General features: G+C 47.1%; 1 protein-coding gene across 4 annotated transcripts in view; it reads left to right on the plus strand.

Moving 5' to 3' along the window:
* Window positions 1-20,944, plus strand: part of Epb41l4b (erythrocyte membrane protein band 4.1 like 4B) — a 149,251-nt gene that overhangs the window by 84,921 nt on the left and 43,386 nt on the right. For all 4 annotated transcript variants that reach the window (XM_057790424.1, XM_057790426.1, XM_057790425.1 and 1 more), the window contains exon 16: window positions 18,737-18,939. In XM_057790424.1, coding sequence (XP_057646407.1) covers window positions 18,737-18,939 — 203 coding nt within the window. The remainder of the gene's footprint in view (window positions 1-18,736; window positions 18,940-20,944) is intronic.

The following is a 20,944-nucleotide window of genomic DNA, read 5'->3' on the forward strand; positions in this document are numbered from 1 at the left end:
CTGGGTGCTCCGCCCCTGTCTTTTTGCTCTAGCATATTCCATCCGGACCCCTTACCTTTCTGAGAGAACAGTCATAGCATGCTGCACGCGCCCTGCCTCATGACGGTGCCTTTGCAAACGCCCCTCCTTCTGCCTAGACTTCTGCCACTCCCAACTCCTGCTTACTTAGCCTTTCAGCTTCCACTCAGGTGTCATCCTCTCTGGGAACTCTCTTGACAGCCCCACCTCTGCAAATTGGGTTAATTTCTGTGTTCTCTGTTCTGCTACTACCTCCCCCTCCTACCCCCAGACACGGGAACGTTGTACTCACAACTTTGTATTAAAACAGCCTCTTCCGTTGATCTCATCTTGGAGCCTTAGACTCCTCAATACGAGCTGTGCCTTTGTGTCGTGTCCCCCCCCCCCCTCCGGTGCCTGACAGGTAGCAGACGCTCACTGGATGTCTGCTCAGAGGACAGATGCATTCCGAAGGGAATTTCTAACCAGGTAACAGGTGATGACATGTCACCTCTGTTCTGGTCTGAAGGGCTCTGATGTATAACATCCGGTCCGGAGCATCCCATTCTGAGTAGGACATGGACCACCGTGTCATTTGCGGGCTCAGCGTCATCATCGTGTGCACACTCTTCATTGTCTCATTTGAAGCATTGGCGTAATGTTGAGCAGGGCCGAGGACCAACTAGCCATCTGACATTGCAAAGCCCATTAGGTGCAGGGTGATCTACAGTCATATGGAGGGGTTAATGACCAATCTCATGCTCCACATGTGTCAGTTTATCTTCCTGGTCACGCTGCGCGGTGGGAAGTATTGCATCGTTACCAATGGGGACGCTCGGGACTGGGCTTCAGTCAGGCAGCTCCTACGTGTCATACAACAGGTGAGTGCCAGCCTGTGGGCTCTCGTGACTGGCCCCACTGTTAACACCCCATTGCCCCACATCTCAGTGAGACTGTTAGACTCCAGTGCAGTTCACCACAGTGACATCTCGCTTCTGAGGAGAGAGCTGCCCTTCTGTGCCAGCAGCCTAGAAACACTGTCTGCCTTCACCGCCATCCCTGCCATCCGTGGGCTCGCAACTGCCCACACCCACCAGAGGCTGGGAACCCCGTTCATAACCAGGACCATAACAACCTCCAGCGCGCATCCCTAGTTGTCTGGTAACCCTGTCCACGTCTCATCCCACTCTGGTCCAGCAGCCTGTCCACAAATACTGCACTCAACTCGTTCTTCGTCATTTCCACAGGAACAGAGATGGAGCGTTGTTTCTAATGAAGCATCCCTGTGGGAGAATGTTCCACATGTTTCTTCCCAATAATTCATGATATGTGTATATATATTGGACCACTGTAGGTGCCAGCAATATCAGACTCAACTTTGCCACAACTAATTAACTTCTTCTGGTTTGGGAATTCACAAGCCTAGCTCACCCTCTATCACCCTTCCGTGTTTGGGATCAGTTAATTGGTGTGGCTCGTGGTTGTCACACATCTTAAGATCTGCCGGGTGGTTCTATGCTTCATTGCTTGCTCAGCCATTCCTGCAGAAGAGGGCTCTCCTTAGCAGCAAAGACAGAATCAGGACAGTGCTGGGGTCCCTTCTGACTCTCTTGCCCGTTAAAACTATCCTCTAGGCTTCCAGGTCAGTGACTTCAGCCTCCTGAGTCCAGCTTGGGACACCACAAATAACAGAGCCTTCCCGGCGCACTCGATTTTGCAGCTTTTACCTGGTCCTTTAAAATGTGAGTTCATCAAAGAACTCTCTGGACAGCCATATTGATCTTTCCGGATCAATAGTTCTCAAACCAGGCTCTAAGTCAATTCCCTGACTGGCCAAGTTTCTCAAGTGCTCCAGGTAAATACCACAAATTGGCCCACAGTGACTGGCTTCTGCACCTCCCACCAGGAGACCGAGGGCAAGCACCAGCCAGGCCTGGGGGTGGGGGTGGGGGAGTGGAGAAGAGCCAACTGCTGTTAAGGGAAACTGGCACTTTCTCCGAAGCCCCTGGGGTGCCTAAAAGGCAAACAAACCCGAAATGGGTGCTCAGCTGAGCCCAGGCCAAAGAAATCAATAATTCTGTAAATAGGTCCACTTCTCTCCACATTAGAAACCAAATGATAGCTTAGACAGTTTATTTAAAAATGTTGCGCTTTGGGCCTGGAGAGATGGTTCAGCAGTTAAGAGTTCTTGCTGCTTTTTTCAGAGGGCCCAGATTTGGTTTCGAGGATCCACCCTGAGTTGCTCATAACCACATCTAACACCAGCTTAAGAAGGGTCCAGCTCCCTCTTCTGTCTTCCATGAGCGCCTGCATACACATGGCGCACAATAAAATCAAACCAAGCTCATTTCTTTTAAAATGTTGGGCTCTATTTACATGGTTGCTGCTGAGACTGTAGGACATTATTATTATTATTATTATTATTATTATTATTATTATTATTATTATTATAAGTTTAAGCCAGTCTCTCTACATAGCCTGACTGTCCCAGAACTCTGTATAGACCAGGCTGGCCTCAGACTTACAGAGATCTGCCTGCTTCTGCTTCCTGTGTTCAGGGATTCAAGGCGTACACCTGCTACACCAGGCTTAAGACTTACATTTTAACCAAAACCACAAAGGAGCAGGCATGGGAGCTTCTCTTGGTTAATGCTATTTCTTGATTTGATGCTTTGATTTTTAACTTTCATCATGCAATGGAAGAATATATAATGGAAGGAGGCACAATGCTAAAATGTAAGTGGATGGATGGATCCCCGAGATGTGTGTCAGTAGATCACTTATCTAGCATGGACAAGGCTCTGGGTTGATCCTTAGCACTGAAAAGAAAGTAGCTAGATCTGCCTAGTTAATATTCATTCCCACCTCCTTAACCCTGGGGAGGCAGAAGGATTTGGATTCTCATTGTTCCTTGTGTGGCTTTAATTTTACCCTCCCCTCCCTCAGTCTGTCAAGTCATTTGCTGGTCATTGTTCTGCCCTCCTCCAGAGACAGAGGACTAGTGAAGTCCAGCCTCTAGCCAGGGGTGAGCCATGTGACCACGCCTATGTAAGGACCTGCCTCAGAGTGAAAGCCCGTGCGTGGAAACAGGTGCAGGATTACAGAAGCTTGCCGTTTCGAGCCGGATGAGACAGAGTGGAGGCCCACAGGGTGGCGCTCTGGTGGTTCTGGGAAAAGAGGCTCACAGGTCTCTGGTGAAGTAGTAGGATGTGGGAACTGTGGAGTCCCGCATGCTTTGAACCACTCAGCTTTGCCACTGGCCGGGTGGCCCTTGCCAGTTCTCCCAATTCTCTCGTTTTTCTCAAAATTAAACAGTATCTTGTTGTGAAGGAACTCGGGGCTGGGGCGACAGCTCAGTCAAGTGTCTGTGGCACGAACAAGAAGGCCTGAGTTGGCCTCCCTGGCACCCCGCGGATCACAGTCTAGAGAATGAGCTACAATGGCCATACTTTCAGTTTCCCATGAGTGAGGTTATTAAGCACGTAAGCAAACAGTAAAAGAATAAATAACAAGAGACAGGTGGGTAGGGACCGCAGCTGGAAGACGCTGATGCTCAGAACATCCAGCAGAAACTGACCAGAGAGGCCTCATTGAGACAACCAGCTGCAGTTCCCAGTAGTCTACTCCAGGGAGGCTAACAGGAAAGAGAACAAATAACAGCAGAAAAACAACACCGTCACACCAAGGGTTTGCAGACACCCGGTACAAACCATCTGGGGAAGCCCCCCAAGGCAGCCAGGTGGAGGTCCCAATAGTGATAGCCCCTGGCAGGTGTCCCCTCCAGATCCAGGTAACATCAAATAGATGAGAGGAAAGAAATGGTGTGTCTCCTGGGCCGATGGAGAGCTGTATATTCTAAGTTTAGCAGCAGAGAGGGGTGCCTGCTCCAGGGGAAAATAACATGGAAGAGGGTTCGCAGTGAAGAATGACACCCCTCTCTGAAACAGCTGAAGAGCAGAAATGCCACGGGGATCTTTTGAGAAGGGATGAAAGAAGAAATAGGAATGGTATTTCTCAGATTCCTAGGACATGGCTGCCCAGGCACGGCACATGCCAACAATACTGTCCTCTTGTAAATGGCGAAGCTGAGACAGGGCGAAGGGTAGGTGAGAGCTGAGAATGCCTGCTGCTGGTCCAGTAGTTCCTGAAAGTTATGGAGAACTGAAAATGTCTGTCTGCTTCTCAAGTTAGCTAATTTGGGGTTTCATGTCAGACAAAGCAGAGAATGTGTTGCCCTGTTAATCTACTGAACAGAGAAACGAGAGAGCGGAGGAGATAGCTCTGTTGGCAAAGTGCCTGCCATGCAGACGTGACAAGCTGTGTTAGCATCTCAAGGACCCAGGTAGCAGCTCAGTGGGGCTGTCTGTAGCCCCTGTGCTGGGGGGGGTGGGGGGGTGGGCAGGAGAGTCCCTGGAACACAGTCTCTGTCCAGCCAGCCTGGCTGTATCGGTGAACTCCAGGTTTAGGGAAAGACTGTCTCAAAGGGGAGGTGAAGAGCAGCTGAGGCAGACACCCCACAGTGACCTCTGGGTTTCACATACATGCACACAGTACACATGCAGGCACAGCCACAGATGTGCCTACATAAATTTAGTAATAAAGGGAGCCATTGTGCTATTTTTTAAAACAGGAAACACACACAGTGACGAAACCTCCAACAGTGGCCAGGGAGATGGTTCCGGGGGTAAAGTTCTTGCCTGTCATCATAAGGACTTCAGTTTTGATCCCCAGAAACATGGGAAGTCAAATACTGGAGCACACATATGCAGCCCCAGTACTCCCACAACAAGACAGCAAGCAGACAGGAGAATCCCCAGAAAATGGCAGACTAACTGACCTGTCATAAGCCACAGAAGCAAACAAGTCCCTGTCTCAAAGTGGAAATGGAAATATATTTTCTGTCTTTATTGTATTTCTCTGTGAGCAAGATTGTGCCCATTCTACTGTTTGCTTGCTTGTTTATTTATTTATTTTATTGAGGTTTAGTCTTACTACATAACCCATAATAGCCTCAAACTCACTCTGTAGCTTAGGCTGGCCTTGAACTTGTGAAGTTGATTTTCTGTGATCCTCTGGCTCTTCCGTTCAGTACATGTGCCTCACCACATTCATGCCTGCACTCAGACACACCAAGGAAAAAAGTTTAAGCCTCAAAAATATCTAGGTTACTCCTTTTTATTCCTGACTTCCCAGTTCTGAGATACAAAAGTCATTAGCATCTCTTGTCAATCTCTAGCCAGTCTACATATAAAGAAGCACACGTGTTTACTTAACCAGTCAATACTGATAGACACACACGCCCCATCAACTGTCGGCGATAATTGTCTGCCATGCTAGGCATTCTGTTTGTGCTCTAGAACAAACGAGCGCTATAGGATAAATCCCCAGGGATACGCTTGGTGAGCCGAAAGGCATGTGTATTATAATGGGAGCATTTTTATGCTGCTCAAATGTTCGGTATTTATACTCCTCCTGAAGAGATATCACGTGTTTGTACCCTCTGCACATAGGTGTGATGAGAGGTGGAAGCAAGCTCACAGCCTTTGCTAACTTTGAACTAGTTTTGTTAGTCCAGTGGGTAAAAGCCAGAATTTCTGTCTTTATTGTATTTCTCAGTGAGCAAGATTGTGCCGGTTTCACTGTGGTTTGTTGGTTTATTAATTTATTGAGGTTTATTTAGTCTTACTTTGTATGCTGTGGTAGCCTCGAACTCACGGTGTAGCTTAAGCTGGCTTTGAACTTGTGAAGTTGGCTTACTGTGATCCTCTGGATCTTCTGTTCTTCATTCATGCTCTTGAGTCAAAGTCAGTTGGTGAGGTGATTGCTCGGCAAGCATGAGGACCTACCCGAGTTTGGCTCCCCAGAATTCATAGAGAAGAACCGAGCATGGCGGCACATCCTTGTAATCCCAGGAATAGGGAGGTGAAAACAAGCAGAGCCCCAAGGCTTGCTGGCCAGCTAGCATTTGCACACACATGCATCTGCATGTATGCACACAAAATTGTGCACGTGTGCACAAGTTCAGGCTGCTGAAGCAACATGAAGCATGCCCTCTTAACATTTATGAGCATGAGCATGAGAAAGCTGGGGGTCGTAGCTCGTTACTAGATCTCTCTTGAAATGGATTTCCAGACATTCAGGTGACCATCAGCATGCTACCACCCTAGAGAATTGATTGGGGAACACAGACAACAAAAATAGAGAGCTGAGATGAGGAGATTGATTTCAAGTATCCTTGCTTCCTTTCCTGATGGGGGTTCTGTTGAGAGCATTCCGCTCGGACCACTCACCAACTCTGAATGACCTAACTCTACATTTGACTGAGGAAGGGCCTGCCTATGGTTATGATTACATTTCTGATAGATCCCATCCAAATTGCAGCTGCATCGCAAAGCCGCAAGGGGTTTTAATGGAGGGATGACTGCAGCTCTTAAAAAAACACCACAATGGTCGTCTAGGCAACCCACTAAAAGGGGTTAGAATAATTAGAAGGACCACCCCCACAGAAACCCACCTAATCACTCCCTGCCTGAAGGGATGGCTCAGACATCCTCTTTGGTGGCTAAGACCTCATCAGCAAGAGTTGCTGTGCTAATGACCCAGCCAGCTTCCTTCCCTGGCTGCATGATGAACATTGTGCCCATAATAAAGGCAATTAAGCCCAAAGCTCTGAAACCCAGCCAGTGTCTGGTCTCAGAGGCGAAGGATGCTGAAGATAGACACCTCTAAAGAGCCTCAGAGAACTGGGGAAGGGACAGACTCATTTGAGAGTTTTGTGCACTAATGAATACCAAAACAGACTCTTCCTCCTTTCTGTCATCTCAGAAACACATGCCTCCAGGTTCCAGCGGACACTGGCACATCTGATAACTGCAGTCTCTAAACCCTGCCCTTCACCCATTAGATATTTTATTCATCTAACCGGAAAGTTAATTCAGAATGAATGGTGTTTTAATTGCATTCATTTGGTGAACTGAATGATGTCCAAGGATTGGTAAAATATCACTCCCATCTCGTGGCCCCGTCTCTCATGGCTCAGGTAGCAAGGATGGTGATGAATGGGCTCCTTAGAGGGTTTTTTTTTTACACTTTAGTGACCTAGACAGTGATTAGTTGTCTTAGGGCCCCTCGAGAGTTGCTGTGTAACGGGGGCTTTGAAAGCAACCACTGGGGACAAGTGTGTTCATGCTGCTGCCCTCCAAAAGGAAGATTTCACTCAAAGCAAAGAGCAGAGGAATTGAAAGAGGGGGAAAGACTAAAGAAACCAAGAAGGAAAAGCACTATTAGGTACATTAGCAATGATACAACTCCACTGTAGCCTTTGTTTTAAGGACAAAAAAGATTGAATTAACTCTCAGTTATGGGCCCCTGAGCAAAAATGAACTCATGAAATGATCATTCTCAGGGTTAGACTCCGGAATGGATCTGAAATTGCTGATACCACGAGATCTCCCCACAGAATCATCTGCCGCCCTTCCTTGAAGCTTTGTGCCACCTTACTGCCTCGTATATACATGCACAGATGTACATACACTTGCACGCACACACACACATATACATCTGTGCACTCATGAAGACACACAGACAATAAAAAAGATACTAGGAAGGATAAAACCAGGGCAAAATGCGTTCTCTGAGAGGAAAATGTCAAGGATCAAGTGCTTACACTGTTTGTTGAAATCAGCTGAAATAATTGACTCCATTAATTGAAAGATAAATGTTCCTATCCTATGCCACCTCCTATAGATCCATGGAATCTTGTAGGCTGTCCCTAAGAAAAGCAATATTTTACTCTCCAATTTGCAGAGGTAAATTAATGTAGTTCCAAGCACCTAGGGAAATCATAAGCAAATAGAGATTTCTGTGAATAGGTACTTGAAAATGGCCTAAAGAAAATTAAAATCTAATGCATTGGAACAAGTTCATTGAGCAAGCTTTTACTAGACATCTACACTCTTCCTACATGCTGCTGTGTTGGAAAAGACACTACCTTTAACTCCAGATTGCTAAGATACTAATTGAATTAAGAGTTGCCCCCCCCCCCCCAAATTGGAGTCACACATCACCCATGCTAATAGATTTAATTTGGAAAGTTGATTATTTGAAAATTTTCTTGAAGGAATTAAAATTTGGGAAAATTCCCCTCTACCAGTGAAGGGTCTACATAAAGGATTTTAAGCCGTATTTTAAATTGTAATGGGGAACCAGGTGTGATGGCTCACTCTTTTAATCCCAGAACTTGGAAGGCAGAAGCAAATGGATCTCTGTGAGGTCAACCTGATCTATATAGAAAGTTCCATGTAGCCTGGTCTACATAATGACACTCTTATCTAAAATAATAATAATAATAGTAATGATAATAGTAAGAAGAAGAACGGAGAGATGGCTCAGTTGTTAAGAGCACTGGTTGCTCTTGCAGAGTCCTGAGTTCAGTTCCCAACATCCACATCATTACTCACTGTAACTCTAGTTCCAGGGAGATCCAGCCTTCTTCTAGACTCAGTAGACACTTGCACACACACAGAAGATGAACATACAGACAGTCACACACACATGTATATAAATACAAATAAAAATGTTTAACTGTAATGCCGAAGAGAGGTGTTAGGAATAGAGCCCAGACTTTTGTGAACAGTAAGCACACACACACACACACACACACACACACGGAGGGAAGGGGAGGTTGACCTTTATCTCTAGTATTTTTCTTCCTTTAACAAATGAAAGTAAGTTTCTATAAGAAACATTTGTAATGTGTCTCTCTAAGACAAGGAAATGTCTGAGACCCCATGAATGTCATGAGTTAGTTCCACGAACTCACAGTTTACAGCAGGCCCACGATGAGATGCCAGACCACTCTCCTTTGTTACTCTTAGGCGTCTCCTGTCACTCACAGGGCCAAGCAGTGCCACTTACCCCTAAAGAGAGTATAGCACTCAAGGGTCAAATCCCAGCTCTGATATTCTGTAGCTGTGTTACCATGGCAAAGTTACATAGTCTTTCTATTCCTGCTTCCGTATAGAAAATAAGGATTAACAGTCTTTTTTTAAAAAAAGATTCATTTATTTATTATGTATACAGTGTTCTGCCTGCAAGTATGCTTGCATGCCAGAAGAGGGCACCAGATCTCATTATAGATGGTTGTGAGCTACCATGTGGGTGCTAGGAATCGAACTCAGGACCTCTGGAAGAGCAGCCAGTGCTCTTAACCTCTGAGCCATCTCTCCAGACTGAATTAATAGTCTTTAAGTGATTGTTGAAGATTAAATAAGTTGAAAAGATTTGGCATTCAAAAACAATTTGGAGGGATCCCTTCATTTTTAAAGAGCACGACCAATACCCTAGCTTTTGTGAGATGTGCTTCTGGCTGACATCTGACCCCATACAACTCCATTCTCAAGTGAGACACAGTTCTGAGTGAGGGAACTGAACATGGGGTAGGAATGGCACTTTCCAGCATGTTTCCCAGCACATACAGAAAGTGACATATTTATAGTACACACGGGGCATGGTAGATAAGGCTGCTGGAGGCTTGAGACCCCTGGGGTCCTATCCACTTAGCCCAGGGATTAGGAAGAGAAATGATTCTGCTCACTCGCAGCCCTCTGAGAGTCATCCATTGACAGCTCCCCTGAGATTTCTATCTGGTCCCCTGCTGTGTCGCTCGGTCTCACATGGCATTTGCAGTTGTGCCCACATCAGTTCCGAACTAAAACAGGAGCCAGTTTGTCCCCCGCCAGGCTTCTGCAGAAAGGGGATAGAGAACTTCTTGCGGCGTAGGTGCTGCCGTGAGTACTGTGTAGACGCTGCCTCTACGTGCAGCGCCATTGCCGATGGAGGCATGGCTGCGAATGGGTGATTTGTGGTATGTGAGCAGTGCAGCCCAGATCAGATGCAGTGTGGGGACAAGGCATGACAGGAGCATGCTCTTTGAATTTGTCTGAGAGAGACGTCAGGCAGGCATAGTGCTTCTGTGGGGAGACTTCCTAGTCAGCCAGACCCTGGCATCTATTAAAAGTTGAGCAGCTGGTGACTTCCTGGCCTGCCTGCCTCATGGCTGCATGTCTGGAAGGTAGAAGAAATGCCACAGGGATTGCTGCAAATTCTGTCAGTGGGGGGGGGGGGGGCACAGGTTAGAATGTAGGACAAGGTCCTTGGAAGAAGACAATCCTAAAGTGGTTTGATTTGCACAGGGGAGTGTGTGTGTGTGGGGGGGGGGGGGAGTCATCTGTGTAGTCTATGCTTTCCCAAAGAAACGTCAAAGAAGAATCTTAGAAGGAATACTGTTCCCACAGAGAACCTGAAAGTGGATTCAGTGGCCTCTCAGGTAAACTCACGATTAAGACAGAATTTAAAAGAGGAAGAAAGTGGGCATGGCTTCAAACAAAAGAGCAAAAGGGCACAGGTTTTGGGTTTTTTGTTTTGGGTTTTTTTTTTTTTTTGAGTGTTTTGTTTTGATGGTTGCCATTTTATTTGTTTTGATTTAAAACTGGATCTTGCTAGATAGACCAGGTTAGCCTTGACTTTCACTGCACGCCTCTGACCAGCCTGGAGCTTGCTAGATAAACCAGGCTAGCCTTGGATTTCACTGCATACCTCTCACCAGCCTGGAGATTGCTAGATAGACCAGGCTAGCCTTTGACATCCTGCCTCTGTCTCTCTAGAGCATGCCCCACTGTCATAGGACTGTTAAGGAACTCCATGGTTTCATAGATAATTCCTTTGGAGAAAAGAGATAAAGGTTTTCACAGCTGTTCCTGAGGGTGGCCTGCCGGATGACAAGGACAGAGCTACCCGATGTCCGTTGTTCCTCTTTTTTTTTCAGTCAGAATGTACTAACTGCAGAAGGTAGGAGAACAAAGAGAAGGAAATGGAAAGGCAAGCTAAAGAAAGAACGGTCAGGAAATAGTTGACTGCTTCGTGATTAGTTTGAATCTTCAAGCTAAAAATAAAAGATGCCCCCCAGAACCCTGGGGAAATCTGCCTTTGCTATTGCTAAGTCAGCATCCAGCACCCTCCGAGAAGGCATGGAGCCGTGGAGAGATGCCAGAAGAGGAAAAGGGCACTGTAGTGTGGCTCTTTGGAAAAATCAATTCCCAGGTGATAGCCTGGATGGTGACGCAGTGGGGGTTTGAAGGCTGTCTTTTTAAATTGCCTGGCAGAGGGAACAGTGCCTACCGTGGAAAGGTGCAGATCTCCGGGCAGGCAGCAACCGTTGCTCAAGGATCTTAGCAACCTGAAGTGGAAGGGCTCAGTCTAACCTGATGAGTGAGGTTGGGCAGGGGCTACACTTCATGTTGAAACATTAGCCTGTGAACCCCAGAGCAGCCACAAGGGTGACAGATGGCCTTCGGTACACTCATGATACATACTATTGGCCAATGCGATAAGTCAAGAAAACAAAATAAGGAATACTGCTAGACAGGAAAAACGCAATTCACCTTTCTTAAACTCCAAGGGAAAAGAGAGCCAGGCAGAGAGGCCAGAAGCAGAAATCGTCTGAACTTAGTCGGTGTGTGTGTGTGTGTGTGTGGAGAGAGAGAGACTGGAGGGTCCTCGACCTTGCTGGCCAGGCAGAGTAGCTGAGACAGCAATCAGGATTCCAGCTCAGTTCACACCTCAAGGGAGTAAGGTAGAGAGCAATGGAGGACACCCAGTGTCCAGGCCTGAGCTCCACAAGGGTGTGCATGGGTGCGTGTGCCTGCACTCTCATGTCATGTGCAAGTGTCACACATACAGCACACACATGTGCACACACAGCAGTAGGAGGGATGGGAGGGAAGGGAAGGATAGGGTACTAGGAGATGCAATGACTAATGTTATTTTAAATTGCGGCGAAACTGAGAAATACCTGGAACTGTGATTAATAGCATTTGCTCTGTACCATTAATGAAAAGAAAAACAAAACTCTAACCAAAGACCATTTTGAGCCATCTTAATAAGCGGAGAGAAGTGTGCGCTGTATGTATACACTCTTCCAAACCGCAGTACTTAATGCTCCAAATGGGAAGGCCACTGGAACTTTTGGGCAGTCAACTTGAACTCTGAAGCAATACACGGATGCAAAGGACAGAAGCTACCCAACTTGTGTTTTGTTTGGTTTTTGCTTTGTTTTTCTTTCGTTTTCAACCGTGATAGACCGACTGAAAACAGTACAGAGAACAAAGAGAAAGACACTGAAATCCAGGCTAAAGAAAGGAAACACTCGGGACATATTTGACTGCTAAGAGAAAGGACGATGTGAGAGGGGAAGTCAGATGTGGGCTATCATGTATAATGACATTAAAATGTAAGTCACCGTCCAACTCTGCTAGCTCAGGAAAGCTTGAGAAATGCGGAGCAGGCAGGTTAACGCTGTGCATCTCACATGAGCAAGCAAGAAAATGGATGCTCATGTAGGTATTTCCCACAGAGGGAATTTAACACAGGGACTTGATTATACAAAGTTTGGAGGAACTAAGGGCCCAAGTTATCACCAAAGTAACCCCCAAATGAGAATAATCAGAAGGTATTTTACCACCCCAGAACAGAGGGATAAAGGACAAAGGGAGGTGGCACCATAGGAATCCAGCATCAGAGGGGCACAACAAGGCAAGCCTGGGTGCGGAGCCCTGAAGTGCCCTGAACTCCTTGGAGTGTGTGCAGAGTGGGCAGCAAGCCTATAGTCTTTCAGCGCAGTGGGCAGCGGAGCCCAGAGGGTGCCTAAGATGCGGCATTGACAATGGATTGTCCCTTTCGAAAGGTTGAAGCAGTTCTTCATTTCAGAAATGTATGGTAATTTCCCATTAACCACCATGAGTTTGTAATCCAAGAGAAACACCAAGATGCTCACTCTTATGTGCACGTGGAAGCTGTACAGGTCCCCGCCCCAACACCTTAGTACACCCTGTCATCTTAGAAGCTGGAAAACCCTTCATCTGGACTGTCTGGTGTCACCCTCTCCCAGTTCACTGTTCCATAACCTTCAAAACTCCCTTGCTTCAAGCATCCCTAACCCCAGGAAGTCTCCTTTAACAGTAACCAGACTGGACCCAGGCTCCTTCCCTGTCAACTGCCATGCCTGGCACATTGCCAAACACAGGAGCTGGCCCTGGATTACTTACTCTAAGTCTGCTGAGGCCTCTCTGGCCTCCTCAACACAGCCCTGTTTCCAGCACAGCAGGGACACAAACACATACGGTGGTTGCTGTTCCTGCGGAACTTTCTGGAAGGCGGAGACCATGAGGGGTTTCAGCCAGCAACTTCTGAGAGGACTTGGGTTTCCCTGGTAAGTACACATGCAGCCTTAAGTAGAGGCCAAGCAGATGGCTGGTACAGCAGATGGGCTGCCCTTTGGGCTCCGAGGCAAAAAGTGGGAGGCTGGCTCGTGTCCCGGACTCAGCTACTGGTCTCTGGCTGGGTGACCTGCTCACCCCTCTTCCCATGGCGAGCCCATATGTGAAATAAGCTGGCTGCGGGATAGAGAAAGGTTGCGGTTCCTGGGCCGGCTGCAGGGTTTAGAGATAGGGCCTATGTCTAGGGGAGGGCTATCATCGACATTTCTCAAGGTCTCCAGCTTTGCTGGACTCTGTCTCACATAGTGTATGGTTCGGCGAAGTGTGTAGCCTGTTATTTCCATAAAATTGTACGGCCGTGGGCTTTACTGCTTTAGGAATATTTCATTCCTCCCCAAAAATCTCAGTAGCAATAGTCTTTCACTCCTGATCTCTCCCGCCCTTCCTGCTCCTAAACAACCTCTGACCTCCTCCCTGTTTGTTTGCTCCGAGCATGGAATCACACGTGTGACTTTTGGTGCCGCTTTCAAACAGCCTAGTGTTTTCAAGGTTCGTTTATATTGTAACACGGGTTTGTGGTTAGCTTCCTTTTCACGGCTTAGGGATTTTCCGTTGTGTCAGTATACCACATTTTGATTATTTGTTAATCCATTGATGAACTTGGCTGTTTCTACCTTTGAGTAACTACAAATAATGCTGTTCATGAGCATCCAGGTGAGGTTTTTCACAGCCCTTTCCTTTTCTTCGATTCTTACCTTGCTTTAAACTTCTGGAACATATAAAAACTGTGTCTTTAACTCTGAGAATCCACCATGCTGTTTTTTCAAACAGAATGAATCATCTTGCGTTCCCTCCAGTAAGGTATAAAGGTTTTCCTAATGATCTTAACATTCAGCCACAGTTTAAACCACAGAACCAGAGGATATCTGAGGGGCGCCATTATAAAATCTGTGATTTCTTATCTCAGCTTAGATTCTCCAGGGCCTGTGTCACCCAGAACTTACCTACACCGCTAAGGTTATGATTGACCTCTCAAGAGCACCCTCATTTTCCCTGTTTTTAAGAGAAAACCCTGACTTCAGTTTCCCCCTTTCCTTTCCTGTCCTGTAGCAATTCTGGTAGTAGATTCTAGAAGTACTTGTGACCCCCTTTCCTGAATCCCAAATACCCCATGAGTGTCAGTTGATAATGGCAGTGAGCATGGAGGTGGCCTGGTATCCTAAGTCATGACCAGCATCCCTGAGGCTGGTGTGTTACTGCATGTACATGGTCCTTATACTGTGAGTCTGACTTACTGAGGTCACAAGGCAGATACACGTCCTTGTGGATACCTTTGAAAGACCCCCATACTTGAAAGACCCCCATGCCCATGTACTATGTTAAACTTTGCTGAAATTTAGCTGGGCCCCTCAGCTCAGCTGATGCTAAAACTGGATATCTATGGGTTGCAGACTCACTGACTAGGCTAAGGAGAGGGAATCCTCCGCCCTCCAAGGCAGTTTATCTAAACTGTCAAACTTGCTGCAGAGTGCTCTATCTAGCTTTGTGGTTTTTCGGGACTACTCCACCCCCTCCAAGACATCCTATCTAAATTGTCAACCTGCTACAGGGTTTTTCGGGAAAATTTGGGAATAAACATGGGGCCGTACCCAGGGTGAGCTAAGCCCACCAATTTGAGAACCAATGAAATGCTGTTGCTAGACAAGCCTCTTATGTAACTCCTAAATCCTTATAAATACATGATGTGCCATCAGCCTGACATGCTCAGTAACTTAATTGTAACTTAGTTGCTGCAGCATCCATAGGCGTCTGTGTAACCAATAAAGACACCTCTTGCTGATTGCATCTGTTGGCCTGAATTATTGAGACTGGGGGATTTCTCCCACCACCCTTGAAAATGAGGGTTTTTCACCTTTTACCTCAAAGTCTCCATTAATGTTGCCTCCAGAAATCCTACAGGAATAATCCATGAGCATAGGACCCTGAGAGATCTCTTTAACAGATTTATAATCCAACAAAACCCGTGTTTGAATCTTCAAAATGGTCCCTGTGTGTGAGCAGAGAATGCTCATTCCAATTCATTCGCCTGTGGCAATGTCCTGGAGAGGTGTGAACAATGTCTGCTCACCCATAGAGACCCAACAACAGACCAGAGCGACAATACCACTAAACTCCAACTTGAGGAACCAACGAATACATTGGTGTTACTTACAGGAACATGGATGACTCAAAGGCAACCACATCACCAAAAACTCACTCCAGCTGGGGTGACAGCTCACAAAGGCTGGAACCCTGGGGGCTCTCTGCATGGTTTCTAGGAAGCTCAGCATGTTGGAGTGTCTTCTCTCCTCAGCAGCCCTAACTGCTTATAAAACCTCGGGGAGGGAGGAACTTGTGAAACAATTATGTTTCAGGAACTTCCTGAGACTTGTGCGTTGTTTTTTCTTCCTGAGTCTTAATATCAGAGGGAATTGTCCCACGATAAGAACAGCTGTTCTTCCTGGGACCCTCAGCTGTACCAGATTTCTTGCTCTAGCCCAGGCAGTTTCTCCCACCCTTGTCCACTCTCTCCCCATTTGTCTTCTTCTTACTCCAGCTCCATAAATAGCTGTAAGAGGAAAATCAGGAATGCATATTTTACTTGACATGTTATTATGTGATTTCTCACTCCTAGCATATAGATGGGTTTTTTTTTGCTTTGTTTCTTTGTTTTTAGTGTTTCACTCTTCATTCTGAGTTTCCTTGAAATAAAAAAACAGTGCTCCCTTTCCACATATAGAGACAAGTTCATGATAGCACTGTGGCCTTCCAAGCCTGTGACAAGCATCACTCACCAATCCCAGCATGCTCTCCCTGAGCTGAGCTGGACCTCACATTCTGGGCAGAGGTGAAGATGGAGCTGGCACCTGAGGTGGTATCTATTTGCCATCTTTCAGGAACTCTTCCTCAAAGCTCTCCAACTCTTCCAGGCCTGGTTGCATGCCAGCTCTCTCCTCTTGGCCATGTTTCCCTGCGGGTGCTCATTCCCACACTCACTGTGAGCATTTGAAGCTCATCAGAGCATCCCTCACTCCCCACCCCCCTCTTTTCCTGATGCTGTGCCATTTGCCTGCCATTTCCTCACCCCTCCCTGTCTCCATGGTCTCTTCTTGCATCCAGCCAATGGCCCTCTCTTGTGTTTCTGTCCTTCAAGACTGGACAATCCTAATGCCTCTCTGACTCTGAACAGGGCAGAAGAAGGCCAGCTATCGACTGGGAAGTCCTCTCCAGCCCCCAGATGGGACATTTGCTCTTCTGAGAGCCCCACTGCTCCTCCAGAAAGCCAATATCTTCAATACATTTGAGGGATGAGAAAATAATGTCTGTGGGCTTTGTAGTCCACAGCTTTGTTACCAAACCCAAGCTGTACAGCTTCTCAGCTGAATCCCAGCGACCGCTACTCAGGGTCCCCTGCAGGGCTTCAGCAGGGTGGAGTAGAGGACTTTCGGCTCCTACTTGGTGTGCTTGTTTACTGTCCCCCCATAGGAAGGTGGGTACCCAGAACTGTTTCTAAGAGGACGAGGTGAGGGTGGAGCTCCCCAGAGCTCAAAACCATGCCGCCTTCCACTTCCTCCAGGTGCATGCCCTGCAGAGTGCCCTTGAGTGAATCTCCACAGGGCAGCCGGGGTGGCTGAAGAATCCGGCAGCTGCACCGGTGGTGACAAGCACAGCTGTTCTGGATTCTGTCCTGCCTCTGCTAATGAGCCCATTCCCACCTCCTTCCTCAGTGTCCCCAAACCCTTCTCACACTATCAGGAACTTCCCAGGGGGCAGCTCATATCCTTCCCAGGGTCCCTTGCTGCTCAAATGATAACTCTGTACACATCACGCTTCAAATTAGCTCAGCTTGTCATTTGAACGGCGCCACCTACTGGCTCCCTCCTCATGCCCTTCCCTCCATATACTCTTCGTGTTCCTATGACCTTCGCCCATACTGTTTCTTAGGCCTGTATTGACCCCTTCATGACCTTCACCTATACTATTTCTTAGGCCTGTATTAACCCCTTTATGACCTTCGCCCATACTGTTTCTTAGGCCTGTATTGACCTCTTCATGACCTTCGCCCATACTGTTTCTTAGGCCTGTATTGGCCCCTTCTACCCTTTAATTCCACAGGGGTCTACTGTCTCCCACAAGAACAATAAATGAGTCCTGGTTTAGATCATGTGGCTTAGGAGAGAGAAACCCAACTACCTCCATCAGTCAACCAGTCGGTGCATTCATGAACCTTATGGAAAGAGTTAGCAGTAGCATCAGCTTCAGGGATAGCTGGATCTAGGTGACCAGGTTATGCCATTAGAGTTTTTTCTCACTCCACCTACATTAACTTCTGCTCAACTTCTCTTCCTTCACATTTTAGCCTCTTTTCAGGGATATAACTACTTTATGTCTGGGAAAGATAGCCACAAGAAACTTCAGTTTGCATTCTGATGGCCCAAACTGACTTACTCTTTGAACAATTTGAACATGGTACCCTGGCATGACAGTACTTTATGAATCCGTGAAAAAATGCTCGAATTTCTATTACAGTCAGGAAAAAGTAAGCATTTAGTTGAAGAAAGTATGTTAATGTGTTATATTAATAGATTTGCTTTAATATCAGCACTACCAAGAATTATATTTTTTTAAATGCTTCATTTTTAATTATGGGGCTATGTGTGTGGGTTTGTGCCCACGAAGGCAGTGCCCGAGGAGCCCAGAAGGCGGCAATGGATCCTCTGAGCTGGCGTTAGAGGCAGTTGTGAGCACCCAGAAGAGTGCTCCTATCTTAGTTAGAACAAGTGAGTGTACCTGGGTCAGACCCCTCTAAACAGAACTGTGGGAGGTTCTGGCTAGCCATGCTTGAGTTACAGGCCACTCCTGAGAAGAAATGTAAGGGCAGGGATGTAAGGGGGACTTTCTGAGTGTGGCATGAAGAGAGAAGAGACTCTGGTTTACAACATAGGATCATTTAAGCATTATTTATTGCTTTTGTTCGTTTTATCATGCATTTAGAAGACGCCCTTTTCAAAAAAATACGTTTATGGGTATGAGCGTTTTTTGCATGTGTGTCTGTCATGTGCACACATTGCCTGTAGAGGGCGTCTGATCCCCCTTGAACGGGAGTTATAGATGCTTGTGAGCTGCTGTGTAGGTGCTAAGAACGAAAACCAGGTCCTCTGCAAGACTAGCCAGTGTTCTTACCATGGAACCATCTCTCCAGCCCTGAAAATGGCTTTTTAAAGAATGCAAGCTATTTTTTTTCCATTTTCAAGGTTGAAGATGTGAGATTGCTAATGTATACAAATTCCCGCTTTGTTCATCTTCTTCGCACATGGTTTGGCCCGATGTCCTAACTAAGTAGGGTCTGTTTATTGAGCCTCGGGGTTTAAGGTGTTAGCAAAATGCTGTGTTGTTCTAAATCCTGACTTTGTTGCTTGCCGCAGCTACCCGCTCTCCTCCCCAGCACTCAGCCCCACAGAAAGGCTGCCTTTCGGCCTCGAGGAGAATGGGGGCACACCGTTCGCCCCCAAAGCTTCGGGGAGGCACCACCATCAGCACCAGCACCACTCCAACTATGGCCTTTCGCTGACCCTGGAGAATAAGGAGGGGCCACTGAGGTCCCCAAACTCCAGCAAGGCCCTCACCAGTGAGTGTGTGTGTGGAGGGAGCAGGGTGAAGGGGGGAGGGTCAGTGGGGGACAGGAGTGGGTGGTGGTGCCATGGCTACCCGGTTGGGGCAGCTTGGACTGAGGACCATTCCTTCCTGCTTCCTAGTTTAGACCTGGGCTGTGCTCTGTGCTGGCTTCCCGGCTCCAGCAGTGGAGACGAGAAAAGGGGCGAGTCAGACAGTGGCTGGGGTTCCTAGTGCCCTGATGCCAGTAAAATCTCCTTTGCCCTTTTGTGACACCTGCTTCCACCAGCAAAGTGACGTCAGGGGTCCAGCGGGGCTCTGGTGTAAGCCATCCTGTAGATGCTAATAATGAAGGAAGCCATTAGGTATATGGTTGGCAGCGTGACTCATCTGGCCTCTGCTAACTTTAATAAGAATGGGCTTGCATTTTGTACATTGTTTTCTAAAAGCTCATTTTACTCGCCTTTAGGAATTTGTCTCTGATGGACTGAGACAAAGTAATAGCTCTTTTCCTTTTTTTTCTTTCCTTTTGTTTTTCTTACTATATTGACCAGGCTAGCCTTAAACTCACAGAGATCCACCTGCCTCTGCCTCCCAAGTGCTATGGTTAAAGGTGTGTGCCACCACTATACATGGCCCTTACCTTTAATTTTTATTATTATTTTATTGGTTGTCTAAATCTGCTTTTTTAAAAAAAAAAAACTAACATTCAGTATTCATTGTGATTTTTTTCAAATATAATTTCTATTTGTTGATCTTCCCCTCCCCTGCCCCCTCCTGCCCCCAGGAGCTCCTTAGCCTCTTTCCCACTCTCATGCAATACAGTTCTCTTACCCATCCCCTTCAGGAGCGCTGAGGCAAGACCTGTAAGGGGGCGGGATGCTGGCTCTTGTTGCCCAGCCCAGGATGCTCTCTGGTTCCTCTGTGAGCAGGAAGGAATGTGTGCAGTTGAGTGCCAAGGAATCTTCTAGCCTGGCATGGCATGCAGCCGTGAGCTGCTGAGACAGGTTGAGCTCCTAGCCCTCATCTTCAGACCACAAGAATCGTTTGACTTTAGCTGAATGAAAGATGGGAAGTCCCGGCCCACTTGGGGTGTAGAATTCAAACACTGCCCACGCTGTGCTTGCCCACGTTCATCTCATTTTTTTGCATGGAGGCAACTGTCATGGCCTCCTAACAGAATCCCTCCTCCAAAGCAGCCCCCATCTAGAAGCTGCCAATGTCAGCATTAAGACCTTCCGAGCCTTGCTGCCCCGGGATAAGTCCACACTTTGAGCACGCTCACGTACAGACCTCCAAAGCCTCACCCCGTGGTCCCGGCCTCCCGGCCTCTTCCCACACTCCAGCTGCACGGAACCTCTGCCCTTTAACCACGCCCTGTCCTTTGTGCCGGCTCTTCCCTCTGCCCGCAATACTTTTCTCTCTGCCCTAGTAAGCCTCTACGTCCCTCAGGAGCCGGCTCACATGTTGTGAGCGGCAATGAGCGTGCTGGTGGTGGGTATCTACTCTCTCGTGCCTGTAGCAATGATGAAAGCTCTTAGAGCTTCTATGTGGAGCACCCCCACACACACACTTACACTAGAATCATTGTCGTATTTGTTTATTTCCACTCCCCAGATGCCTGTTGCTAACAAGCAATAAAGCACAAGCTTTATTGTATAATGAATATTTAATATTTAGCGAATGTTTAATGCATTAATGAATAAATCCAAGCTAGAGGGATGCATGGTGGCAAACAAAGGCAACGCGATACAAAGAGCCAATGGCTCTGATTTTAGAAACATACCGCGATTCTCCAAGGTAGCTTGCTCTGCCTATCAGCCTGGACACCTATCTTTTCAATGTGTTTAAAGGCTTTTTATGAAAATAATCGCACTTAAATACTACAGCAACCCTGCAAGGTAAGAACTTCCTGTTTTCATTTGTAAATGGCTCAGAGGCTCAGAGAGGTCAAGCGCCATGCCCAGGGCCACCCAGCTCCTGTCGAGGGGGGAAGACTGTGAACCCCTGATGTCAGATGT

The sequence above is a fragment of the Chionomys nivalis genome, chromosome 16, assembly GCF_950005125.1.
Source record: "Chionomys nivalis chromosome 16, mChiNiv1.1, whole genome shotgun sequence".
NCBI lineage: Eukaryota > Metazoa > Chordata > Mammalia > Rodentia > Cricetidae > Chionomys > Chionomys nivalis.